The sequence below is a fragment of the Acromyrmex echinatior genome, chromosome 4, assembly GCF_024713525.1.
Source record: "Acromyrmex echinatior isolate Ae372 chromosome 4, ASM2471352v2, whole genome shotgun sequence".
Taxonomy (NCBI): Eukaryota; Metazoa; Arthropoda; class Insecta; order Hymenoptera; family Formicidae; genus Acromyrmex; species Acromyrmex echinatior.
The window spans coordinates 1,776,460-1,790,734 of NC_141855.1; the positions used below are offsets into that span (position 1 = coordinate 1,776,460).

The 14,275-nt window shown below is 31.5% G+C and overlaps 1 protein-coding gene across 2 annotated transcripts; it reads right to left on the minus strand.

Moving 5' to 3' along the window:
• Positions 1–4,711: 4,711 nt before the first annotated feature.
• On the minus strand, positions 4,712–14,211 carry LOC105147487 (facilitated trehalose transporter Tret1). Of its 2 annotated transcripts, none has more exons than XM_087405812.1 (5): positions 12,466–14,211; positions 7,433–7,962; positions 6,802–7,107; positions 5,990–6,192; positions 4,712–5,628 (listed from the first exon to the last, which is right to left on the minus strand). In XM_087405812.1, the coding sequence occupies exons 2-5, from the start codon at positions 7,793–7,795 to the stop codon at positions 5,334–5,336; spliced, it is 1,167 nt and encodes a 388-aa protein (XP_087261938.1). In that variant the 5' UTR covers positions 7,796–7,962; positions 12,466–14,211; the 3' UTR covers positions 4,712–5,333. The 2 variants fall into 2 exon arrangements, with proteins under 2 accessions (XP_087261938.1, XP_011056829.1); XM_011058527.2 differs by lacking the exon at positions 12,466–14,211 and adding an exon at positions 11,182–11,783.
• Positions 14,212–14,275: the final 64 nt, after the last annotated feature.

Genomic DNA, 14,275 nt, shown 5'->3' on the forward strand with positions numbered 1-14,275 from the left:
TCAAATGCCATTATGAAGAAATCAGTAGGAAAATCTTATTATCACAATGCTAAATTTGAAATGGTGCTTCAACTTGATCAACAACGAAATCGATCATCAATATCGTTCACGTATCACTCCCAAGTGCGATGATAACGAGAACTCGGAATGTAATCATTGACACTCAATTTTCGCGAAATTACGTTGCATAATCTAATTGAAAAAATGCATTGCATATAAAAAAAAAGCATTAAACTAGTAAGAGGATTAATAAAAACAACTACAAGTAAGAGGATTAATAAAAAACGCAAAATGGGAGGATACGAGAAAAGCGTCACTGCAAGACGTGATAAAGAGCGTTCATGTCGGAATGCACTTATGTTTATCACTTACAGTATTTTGCAAGTGCATATGTGCGTTATTGAGACATACCATTCTATAAACGATAAATAACAATCGAAGAATGATTCGTCATAGTACTATTCCACGTTAAAAAACGAATTGAGATAACACTTTACTATCTTATGTGAGAAAAAATTAATCGAAGCGCCTCAAAAGGAGAAAACGCATCAGAGAAAAAACACGCATCTTTTAATTACAAAAAAGTTAAAATATTTTTTAAAATCTTAAAAACGAATTATGTTTAATATTGGAAAATATTTTTCACGTTGAGGACTGATTCTCCAGCATGCATTTTTCATTCATGACGTGTAATAATACTTTTGCCTCATTTTATCACAATTTTTTTTATATGAGAATATTTTCTTGTTTTAATATTCTTTTTTAATTTAACAATTCATAAAATTTAATGCAGTTTCCAGAAACTTGATTAATATTTTATGAATTCCAGCACTTTGTATAACATATCATGTAACACGAGCCATACATTTTTTAACGTTGTTAAAAAATTAAATATCGATAAATATCTGTAAATTTTAACCGCAGAAAATATATTCACATTAACTTCAGACTTGAGAACTGTGATATTTAAGAAACGTTTTTTAGCGACAGCTGAACATTTATTCACTGCGTAAAGCTCATTTTAATCATAAAAGATGACTTGGATATTACTTTAAGAATGCAAAATCCGCGTTATTTCGCGTGGAAATTTTCAGCATTAAATATTAATCTTCCTATATTCTATATACGGTACTGATCCCACAATATTAATCGACGCGGACGTTTAATATCTGCATCTATTAATTATATTAGGTGTATTAGAAAGTTCCGGCGATCTAGCGACGAGTAACTATAGCTAGAACTGTCCATAACTCTAATGTCTAAACCAAGCTTAATTTTTTAGTTTTACTATCTGTCAATAAAATTCAGTATATAAAAGTATACGTTTGCAACAATAACATTGTTTTTTACCGCATCGAAAATGTCGACATTTGAGTCAAATAAGCGTCATTTGCGCGAAGTGTTAATTTTTTGCTTCAAATGGAAGAAACTGCAGCTGAAGCTCATCGAATGCTTGTAGAAGTTTATGGTGGTAGTGCTCCTTTCGATAAAACATGCAGAGAATGGTTTCGACGCTTTAAAAGTGGTGATTTTGATGTGGAGGACAAAGAGCGTTCTAGACCAAAAGCATTTGAAGACGAAGAATTGCAGGCATTATTGGATGAAAACCCATGTCAAATGCAAAAACAACTTGCAGAAATATTAAATTGTACTCAATCTGTTATTTCCAATCGTTTGAAAGCCTTAGGAAAGTTCTACAAGGAAGGAAAATGGATCCCATATGAACTGAAGCCAAGAGATATTGAAAGACGAAAAACCACCTGCGAAATTCTGCTTGCTAGGCAACAAAGAAAGGGATTTTTGCACCGAATTGTGACTGGTGATGAAAAGTGAATCTACTTCGAAACGCCGAAAAACCATTTGCGATCCAGGCCAACCATCAACATCGACGCCAAAGCGGAATATCCACGGAAAGAAGGCTGTATTTGGTGGGATCAACAGGGTGTAGTGTACCATGAAATCTGGTCAAACAGTCACAAGGGATCTCTGCCGAAAATAAATTATCCGTTTGAGCCGAGCATTGCAAGAAAAACGACCAGAATATGAAACGAGACAGCATAAAGTGATCTTGCTTCTCGATAACGCTCGACCTCACGTCACAAAACTCGTTAAGGAAACGTTAGAAGCACTTCGCTGGGAAGTGCTACCCCATACGGCTTATTCACCAGACTGTGCCCTTTCCGACTATCACTTGTTTTGAGGACGATCGATGACACACATTTGCAGAGAAACACTTCAATTCTTATGAAGATGTCAAAAATGGGTCTCTGAGTGGATAGCCTCCAAAGATGAGTCATTCTTTCGCCGCGGAATTCGCTTACTGCCCGAAAGATGGGAAAAAGTCATCGCTAACGATGGACAATATTTTGATTGATGTACGTTTTCATCTTGTTTCTTAAATATAATCATACTTTTTACATAAAAACGGACGGAACTTTCTAATAATACACCTAATACAACGATAAATTATACTCGCCATATGCGTGCGGAGGTATTGAATAAGTGATTGACGTGTGCTAGTATTGCTTTTATTATAATAAATAGGTATCATCTTGCACAAATTGTGTAAATCTGAAATTTTCCTTCTTGCAAGTCTTAAATCTTCTGGAAAGTTTTGTTTGAGTTTTCTAAGAAAATGATGTTACATTAATAAGGTTCTGTTAATAATCTCTTATCACCGGACGAGGATGATATGATTTTACTGCATAATTGTCTCGAGTGTCTTTGATAAATTTCCTAGTTATGAGAAAAAAACCTTAATACGTCATACTATGACATATCGTAGAAGAATCATTTTATTGTAATGACTATTATCGTTTCGTTTTTATTCAATAAAAATATATTTTTTTTTTATTACAAGTATTTCTCAGTTTATTAATACATTTCTGAATCATTTCTTATTTAAAAATTTTTTAGAAAATGGTTTTTTATAAAAAATTCTAGCAAAATATTCAAGTATACTTATTTGATTTAAATTAAACTTTTAAGATATGAAAATAAAATAGAATTTATTTTTATTTTTATTTTCCATGAATTTTATATTGAAGTTTTTTTTTACAAAATTGAATCTTAAATAATCTTTGTTTTATGAAAGCATTTTATGAGAAAAATTATCTTGTATTTTATTTCTTAATTATGTATTAATTACTATAGTTTTAAATTTAGAATCTCTCTTACACATATCTCTCTTACATGTATCTATATGCATATGAAAGAGTTAATAGTACTTGCATTCCTTTCTAATCTTGTTCGTAGATTTCACGAAAAGATGATAACTTTGCACTTTTTATACGATAACCATGGAGCAATAAAAAATTGAATATCTATCAATTCAACAATCGCTATTTTATCAATACGTTTTACCGTAGGGGGAATTTCCATAGTAAGTATGTGCAATATCACAAAGTCAAGGTTACGATTACGTTACACAAAGTAAGTTACATGCACATAGAAAAATGTATATAATAATTTTCCATTCAGGTTTTAGCTATGTCATAAAAAGTCGTTTTAAACATCTGTAAGACAGTTTGTGACATCCATTTGAGAGAACGAACACTTCCAATTATGTATTCACAAGATTATCAAGCATAAAGCAGGAAAATAAGAATATAACACTGAATAAGTGCGCATGTTGCAAAAATCTTTTCTATTGCAAATTTTCTACAAATCTATTGAAAATAAATTACTTTTAAATAATATACAGAAAGAGAGGGAGAAAGAGCGAGAGAGAGAGAGAAAGAGAGAGAGAGAATGTAAAAGTTTAGTATATAAAAGACAGTAAAATTCATTGAGATAAATTTTTACAAATAATTTTGGCTTGTTTTAAAATATTTGAAAAGAATATTTTGTTTATATATTGTTTATATATTATATGAATCTTTCCCCTCTTTTTCTCTTTTTCAAAATATATTATGAATTATATCTAAATATAGATATAATATAGATATAATATATAAATAATATTTAATAAAACTTTCAGTTATTTTTTAATATTGACGCATAGAATATTTTTTGAATCATTATTTATATCATTTATAGCCATTTATATCATTTATAGCCTTAGATCAAATTTTCGACTAAGCAATTCTAAAATTTAGATGTTAAGTGAATGAAAACATAAAATTATGGAAAGGAAGTTATTGTAAATTAAATTTCATCACTCAATTCACGTCAAATTGTTTACGACTTTAATCAATTGATTGCAATTGAACAGGTCTTTGATAGCCTCAATCATAATCTGTGTTATCTTACCGTAAGATACTGCACTCATCATGAAAATGTCGTTTTTATGCCAACGTAAAAAGAAGATAATAGAAGTAAGACGCACCTATGTATACTGACGTTGACATTTTTTTATTCTCCAAAACTACGTAGTAGCGCTTTATGTTTATCGTATAGAGCAGAAAGATAATGTCACTCTTTATCACGTAATTTTCTGGAAAAATGCAGTTAATGGAAATCGCTTTAACCGTTTTAGGAAATATATTTTTCAGGGTTGCGCTTATCTTCCGCGGTTGCAGAAAAAATAAGATTGCACGAAAAAGAAAAATAAAATAAAAATCAGTATTTATTTATTATTAAAAAATTTATTTACTAATTAAATCATCTTTTGTGTAAAATTTGATTTATATATTCTATCTGAACTTGAATAATATATTACATTCGCGTCTTTATATTAACTTAAAGTAATATATCATGGAGTTTATAATAATATATTAATAGCTATTTTTATTTTCAAAATATTTTTCAACATTTATAATAAACTAAAAATTTATTTTAAATATATATTTATTATCGCAATTAATTCTATTTCTGACTATAATGTAAAAAATTGCATGACTAAATGCATATATTTTCTTATGCGTGAGTGCAATGTCGTAAAGATGATTAATCACACATTTAGTATTAATTATGAAATGAAACCCCAAAATAAAATGATGGGATAGTATTTAAAATTGAAATATTATTTCTTATTATTTTCTCGTATGATAATACGCATATGTTTACAAAGTAATCGTAAACGTATAAAAATGTACACAACTGATAAAAATCTCATGTGTTGTGTACACATCGATAAATCTACGTGAACAAAAATTATATATTACAGGAGAACACTAACAATATATTCAAACATGAGAAAATTTACGAACGAGAATAAGAAAGAATAATAAGTCTTTCGTTAGATTTAATTTTCTTTTCAATTTTTGGCAGAGAGAGAGAGTTTATATTCTCTTTAGGCAGTTCTTTTCCTAATGTATCGCTAACAAAAAAATTTTTTTTATTGTTTGTCCATATGTCACTTTACAAGCAGGTCAAAATTTCATTAATACAATTTAAATGTTTGTCCTCTTCGATCGTACGTTGCCCTGCAATTCCTCTTGAATCTCCTGGGAGGTTTTGCCTTTGGTTTCCGGTACGTAAAAGTACGTAAATACAGTGCCGAGCGCCATGATTGTAGCAAAGATCCAAAAAGTAACGTCCGCGCCCAAGCCTTCGTTCATTGCGGGGAAGGTCTTCGTCACTAAGAACACTAAGAACCAGTTCAGCATCACGGCAATACCGGAAGCTACCGCCTTGGTCTCCGCGGGGAACAATTCACCCATCAGCATCCATGGTATCGGACCCATTCTACACATAAAATGTAAGACATACAGTTGATGTTCTTCTCGTTCTTTTTAGACAATTTAGACTAATTGCTATATCAAATACTTCAGTCAAAATGACGACAAATTAGTTTGTTTTGCTGGAAACTCAGTAAAATCTTTTTTTTTTATTTATTTATATTACAATAAAAAAATATATATTACAAATTTAGAAAAAATTTAGAAATTTATTATTATTTATATTATGGATGGTGATAATTCCTGAATTATATCTGAAATATTTAATATAGCAAATGATTTTCTGAAATAGTCTATGAATAGAATATGAATATGTTATTCCAGATTATTTCAAAAAAATCTGAATGCAATTTAGTTGCAATACTCACCCAACGGAAAAGGAGATCATGAATAACGTTAGAGATGTGAGTGGTAGCCAGCCGAGATTACTGACATCACTTCCTGTCATCTTAGTATTGAAATACAAACCGAGGGCCACGAGACTGATCAGCATGACACTCGAGGAAAATATTAGTAGCGGTTTCCTTCCGGCACGATCTACGATCATTGCTGCTACAACTGTTGTAATCATCTGCCAGAAACGATAGTCTCAGGTAAATATCATCGTTTACGACGATTAGTTAATGATAATTGCAAGGGACAGATATTGCGATAGATATATTTTTAATATATGAGATGTTTTATATATTATATATATATACACACACACACACACACACACAGTGTGCGCGCGCATTAAAATAATTAGAAATCTCAAACATAATGAAATGTTGCAAAGTTTTGATATTTCAGCAACTAGTTTGAGCATTCTACATAATTATTTTGATGTCCAATAAAATTATTTTCAGGTCTGTATCTAATTTTTAGATACTTCAGCAAAACTGTCTTTTCTATATAAAATTCAACTGCGGAAAACAGAAAAAACCTACAATGAATTATATTCACATAAAAGCATGTTCGGCACAATTAACTCGCAAATATTTTAAAAACTTTAATTATACTTTTTAGTAAGATAATTAAATTTTCCCAGGAAAAGATTCTTTAGATCATATTTATTATCTGAATAGAAAATATCGTTATACATAGAAACGTTACACAATTCGTTTTCTATGGAATTGTATAAAAATATTCTATAAAATTCTATGAAAGTATACAAGCTTTTGTGTAAGCTATATCGTACCTGAACAATCGCCACGATTATAGAAGCTACATCCGGTGGCATTGAGCTTCCGGATGCCTGGAATATAGTAACAGTATAGAAGATCACTGCATTTATGCCGGACAATTGCTGAAAGAACATGCCGCCCAGCGAAGCAAGCAAAGCTTTCCTGGCTGCCGGGGTTCGTACGAGATCGAATATGGTCGACTTTCTCAATGCTGCTTGTTCGGCTTCTCGCTGTGCTTCCGCGAGTTCCTCCGATGGATCATAAGAATCTCCTCGGAGGACTGACATCGCTATCGTGGCTTCCGGTTTCCGTCCTTGGTTCTATAAAGATTCAAAATTTTATCCAAATTTTTCTTCGTGAATAAGTTCGATCATCATAGTTTAAATATTTCTTTCAATTAAACAGTTATTAACTGTTGTAAAATTATTTTATAATATAATTAAAAATAACAGATATACATGGAAAGATAATAGGGAGTTTTTGCAATACCGTTTATCCAAATACGATGAACGTTAAAATCAGGTTACCTTCTTCTTAACAACTAATTAAGAAAAGGATAACATGATTTTAACTGGATTCACGTTGTTGCAAAAATTCGCTAATAAAAAAATCCCGCAAATCGGGAAAGATGTCGATTAGACCTACCACCAGCCAAATAGGCGATTCCGGCATGAATAAAAAAGAGCCCAAGAAACCGACTTCTATGAGGGCGCAGACTATAGCGAACGTCGTATAGTTCATTACGGCACCGAATATAAAAGCCAGCAAGATCCCAACTGTGATAAACAACTGAAACATGGCACCAAGAGAGCCTCGAGTTGAAGTTTCCGCAATTTCGGAGATGTAAGTTGGCACAACGACGCAGGCTGCTCCTACAGCGGCACCAATTATGAATCTAGCCAGGTAAATCAGCCATAATTTGTAGGCGAATATAATGATCACCCAGGACAGGAGAAACGGAGCAGCCAGCAAAAGAAGTGTTTTCTTCCGGCCGAGTTTGTCGGCCATCGGTCCTGATGGAACAGCGCCCAGTATCGCGCCCAAAGCCAGCAACGAGCTCACCCAGGAACCTTGTTCTTTGGTGATAACTAACCAGGAGTTCTCCTTGTATAGCTGAGGTAGAACGGGAGACGTCCAAGCCAGAGCGGTGCCAACGGCGAGCGCCAACAAGCAGGCTGAAGAGCATTTAAGAGAACTTAAAGAGCTTTACTGAGCAAGTATTTTACTTAACATTTAAAATTAAATCTTTTAATTAATTAAGTTTGAAAACGTTAATAGGTATCGCGAATGATTATCTTTAATTATTTTTTTAACCGATTTTATTAGACTCACGTTGAATTACGCTTGTGAATTAACTTTTTCAAGCAAAGAAACTTATGCTTATTTTAATATTAAAAATTGAATATTTTACATTGAATACTAAAAACTGAATACTTAACATTATGAGTTTAAGAACTGATATTACATTTGTCTTATTTCTTGGAAAATTTACCGCACGTGTTTTTTGTCGCATTTTGGTCCAAACATTTAGCTCCATTGTTATCAATGGAGCTCTACAATCTCATTACATCATTAACGAAATATAAATTATCATCTTTTCAGAAATAATTTATCTTTTTGATAAAAAAACATGTCAAATTTTATGAATTTATCAAAACAACTTGCCGCTACATTCTCTCAGTGAATAGTTCCTTTCTTACGACGATCTATCATATCGCCGGCGCCAAATGGTATATGTGAAAATATTAATGCGATAATTGTAAGCTAAATCCTTTTCATATCGTACGTAATCCGCTGTTGGCACTCAGAAATGATTGTAACGCACGCGATAAGGCAGTCGGAAATATTTTATCCGGCACCGAATATACTCCAGACGATAATAACTACCGTCGAAAATAGACAGTAGTGCATTATAATACGTCGGGAATGAATTGAGTCGATTCGTGAAATTGCGCGGGACAAGGAATCTATTGTTCTTTGAAATGTCGCCGGCCGTCAGTCTCAAGCGCTTACAAATATCGTCGGATTTTACTGGCGTAGCGGACATCTCCGTTTCTCAAAGCACGACGCTGTTTCAATAAAATATCGCAGCAAGGACTTTATATAAGCGAAATATAATATGAGCTTATTCGGCGAGATTTCGCAATAACGGACGGTCTGACTATTCCACGGTTGGTGGAACTGCGACCTCGTTATATCTAATTTTGCAGGAAAATTAAGAAACTTGGGAGACATTCTGCAAACGTAATATCCTCTTCCTTTTAGCGATGTATCTATATGGAATTTAATCAATATAATAAGCTCAATCCGACTGACTGAGTAGCGTAACGAACTTATTGTGTCCAGTTAAATCCACTTTGTTCAATTAGTTAAAACTTAATTCAAAATCAAATTGTAGATTTTACTTCGATTCAGTGAAATTGCACTAATTAATGTCATTTTAAAATGTTTTTATTAATAGCACTTTATTTATAAAAGATTTTTAATAGGTTGTATACGGATGTTTCTTAAATAGTGGACGTTAATAGCATTATTTCTAATTAAAAATTGAGTCGAAAAATCCTTTACAATTTTACAATTTTCGCAATGATTGACGAAATATTAATATCTAAATATTGCCAAGTAAGCGTGTATTTGATTACCCAACCATTAAGTATCATAAAATTGCAAAATGGAGAGGACTTTTTGATTCAATTTTTTATCAGGAATAGCATTACGTGATTCGGCAATCGCTTACTCGGCAATCTTTAGAAATTAATGTTTCATCGATCATTGCGAAAATGGTAGAAGACTTTTCGATTCAATTTTTAATCAGGAATAATACAATATGATTAGTGTCCGCTATTTAAGAAACATCCTGAATTCTTTGATGAACATACATAAATTACATGGTTTTATGTGGCTTCAGCTGTTTGGAATATCAATTTACCTAATAAGATTATTTACCAGATAAGATACAAATTTAATTATCTATTAGATAAAAAGTAAGTAAAATTTTAATTGTAAATAAAAACCGTAAACATTGCTACAAGATAACTTCGTTAAAAGAACAAAAATATGAAAGTAGACTTTGTCATTAATATTATTATCGCCTTTCTCGATCGTGGAGTTCGAGTACTTTTATTAACAGGAGAATGTAATTTCTTAACAAATTTTGCGGATAATGACTTTAGCGAGCTGTGTTAATCTATATTGAGATATATGTCTGATTATATCTTTAACAATTTAATTAAATTGTGATCTAATGATCATTTTATCTCTAATTGCAATACATGAATATCATAAACAACAAAAAGAAGCGATACAAGAAATCTATATATTATCTACAATAATTTAATCTTCAGGAGATATGTATAAAGCCTCCAAGAAGGAAATGACTTTCGTCAATTAGAATTAAATATTTAAGTATTTAAATATTTAAGTACACTTATATATGATTATTGAAGTTTCTCTCGGTCACATCAATTGATAATGTATGATAATGACATTGCAAGTACGATTAAGCTTAATAAATGTACCATAGTAAATTAATATTATCTAAGTGAACAATCATTTTGTGATATAAATAATAAGTCACAGTTCTTAATTAAATTTTTACTTTTCTGACACACTTAGAAACAAAGGGGATAAAGTAAAAAAAAGTTTTATTTTTTTAATGCAGAATTAACATGGCATTATTTTTATTTATTATCTTTTAATGTTCAAGAAAGACAAGTATTGTGATCTATATTTCTGGTAATCACTTCAAGGCAATTTTTACTCATCTTTATTTAAAAATTTATACTTTTTAAACTAATCATCTGGTAAAATTATAAAATACGCATTACAAGTGACATCATGTATATCAAATATGTATATCAAATATCAATATCAATATCAATATCAAATATTAAATGATATTAAATATTTTATTATATTAAATATAAGTAATATAAGATATTTCAATATTGACGTTTAAAACGTATAGATTAAAAAATAAATTGCCTAACTGCAGGGATGAATGCTAAATATTATTAATGATATTTCCAAGTCAGTTATACATTTGCAATATTTATTGCACACAACTTGAAATAACATATTGTATACTCTTTTCGAGCAGCGCAGTTAGCTCACGAGTAAACAGTATAAATTATATTTAAATACACTCTCGATATAGCCGGTTGTTTATTGAATTATTGCTATGCGTTATAAATTCAGACACGTATACGCATTGCATTTCAAAAAATTACATAATCGGTCATAAACAGAAATAATTATCAGAATAAGATCTCACAATCTTCACTTCATCACTCTCAATGCGGATTCAACGTTTCCTTCGATCTGCCTTGTATAAACTCATAAAGTATCGCGAAAGGAGTAATGTATCACGAGCGCTAATAAACACCCTTAAATACCGGAAATGGCTGCAAGATACTGCCACAGCTTCCTGCCTTCCTGACGCACAGGAACTCCGGTAATCATCCCCGTGTCCTCCATTCTCTCCGATAAGTTAGGTGCTTCTTCAAAGGGTATCGAAAAAGTACAACTTTGTATCCGATGCGACTTAGTCTCGTCGTTCTTTAATTAACGCTGGCTCGTCTCTTCCGATTTTTCACCGCGAATCACACAAAATTCACAGGAGATAAATGAAAGATGCAAATTACGTTTCGGCGTGATGTAAAACGCGCGGTACGCACCAAATGGACGGTGCGACATCGAAGCCATCATATATCACTACTAACCATTATCACTATCTAGCCATTATCACTAATCTTTCGCTTATCTGATTCGATCGAAACAGCAAAATGATTTAAAAATCACGATAATCACTGAAATGAACGAATATAAGCAGAGTTGAAAATCTAAAATTAAGCGATGCACTTTCGTATAAAATCAGTGCTCCATTTCGATTTCATGGTTCTCGTCATGTTTTTTAGGATTTTTATTTTTAAAAGAAATAGATTAAAAATTGTCATTAAATATCTCCGTCTTTATAATATCCCAATAAGAGTAAGAGAAACTGAATTGCGGTAATTATGCATATATTCAAGAATATTTATCGAAGAAAAACACAATTTTTATAATAAGAAAAATATAGTAATAATTTCTCTTTATGCTCATAAAATTATATTTTTCTGATATTAATATAGCAAAATTTAAATAGAAAGAGTGATAGAGAAACAAATATAAAGAGAGTTTTTCAAAAATAATCTTTTCTTCTAACCTCAACTTTAATGTTTGCCTCAAAAATATTTTAAATTATTGTTCATACTATTAAATTATTTTATACTATGAAAATATTTTATACTTACACAATTTTAATAACGTAGACAATATTTTTGCGCGCGAAATTGTACTCGTTAAAATAATTTGTAGGAATAACGATGGATTAATTTGCGCAACGCGAATCGAAAATTACGCGAGAGAACGTGCGTACTTTTGAATAAAAAACAGAAGGATACGTATAAACAAACTGCGAATGATAATTATTTTTGCGACAATGTCAAGCAAAATTTGTTACGTACGTACATGAGTCGACTTTACGGAATATTTAATAAAAGAAAAGCAAATATACAATTGTGGCAACGAACGTGCAACATGTGAATTGTCCGATTTTCATCAACGGAACATTCCGACGCGAAAATACCCCACGGATTTACAAGAGAAGAATAAAAGTCCCGCCAAACGCGGCCACTTACCTTTAACTGCGAGTCTTGCTTCTAGTCATATGACAGACACTTCAATCCGATTTCAATCGCTTGCAGAGCGCAATTCTCAATTTTCCTCACCGTCGAGTCGAATTTCTCGTTTAACGCGCGTTCTCCATCTCTTCCTTCCCGACATGTTCTCCTTCGAGTTTTCCAACGGAAACAGCTCGCTGACGTAGATTATTGCATTCCCCTCGTGAGAAGAGCAAACGGATGCATCTGAGGAACACCGCATTGTGTAACTCGTTGAACTTTCTCGCACCATTTCGCGCGTTTCACCTCATGGAGACCACTGTCAAGACATTTTCATCATTTTTCTCTCTTCTACGCTTTTTCCCAGCTACAATCTCTGTCCGCATGTAGAAATTTTTAATCCGTATGTGTCATAACTAGACATGAATTGAATTCTTATTTCATATTTCATATTTTTTTAAAAAGTAGATTGGAAATATCAAAATAAAAATTTGTCTTATTAAAAAAGCATTCTAAAAATACATATTTATTTGTGCATATTGTGCACATTTACATATTTGTGCAATTTGCATATTTTATGCATGCTGCAAAAAATATATGCATAAAAATCCGATGTCTAGTCAACGCGAAATAAAAATATCACTTCTTTTTATAAAAGAACACTCTTAGAATTTTACTAAATCTCGAGAAAGATTTAAGAAAACTTTCTTGTCAAATAAAATCGTCAAAGCGCGTTTAACATAATTTTGACGTGATCGCAAATCTTGTAATAAATTTAACAGCCATAATGAGGTCAATTTAACTAAATAATTTATACGGTACACGATTATTATTATCTGTGCCAATAACTTCTGTCAAACAAACGCCCGCTTGTCATTTAATAAATGTGAATTAAACCGGTACAGAACATATAAACGGTAGCTGCGCTGTCATTCGTAGCAGGATTAAATGCGGCATCGTATTGTCGATAAATTTTCCATGACATGCGTTTCTCTGATAAATTGCATGCTATATTTAATTATGGAAATACCTAATGAATGAGACGTAATTCATCACTTTCATACTTCTCGCAAGCGACAACGTTTCGGGATTTAAATAATAGCACGTTATCATACTTTAACGTAATTTTATCCTATACATAAAAAACACGACGATACAGAGAAATCAGTAGATTTTGATCTTAATACAAAGTTTTTAAAATTTAAAATTGCAATAAATACATCTTTTTGTGACAAATATTCATTTTAGAAAATAACTCGCTACGGATTTTCAACTTTAAACAAGATGTTTGATAACAAGTTAGATAAGACATATTCAATAAAATCACGCTAGTAAATCAGTTATATATTTAATCATGGATCGATATCGAAGAGCAATTGTGTCTTATCTATTATCTTTACAGAAATGGTGAAAAATCAATGCACGAGCATTATAGATATTGAAAAAGCTATATATATATATATATATATTATCTCGATTTTTTAAGAAATGCAAACACTTCGGGATTTATATATTTAATGATTTAAATCTTCTTTCTTTAATACCACGTAATAAAGTTTCCAGAGCAAATAAACATTTTCCTTTTATAGTATAAAACGCTTTACGTGCCTCTTATGACTATTTACTGACTATCAAGGGAAAATAATGATAGTCTCGATCCATTTTTACAAGTGTTTTACAGCGATCTCATTATTTCATTTTATCCAAATCGTCTTTATTTATAAATGGCATGCGAGAAAAATCAACGTGTCACTTATGATACATTTTTCGCTTATGATACACGCTTATCACAGCTCAATATGGCTGAGATGAGGAGTCAGGAGCCTTA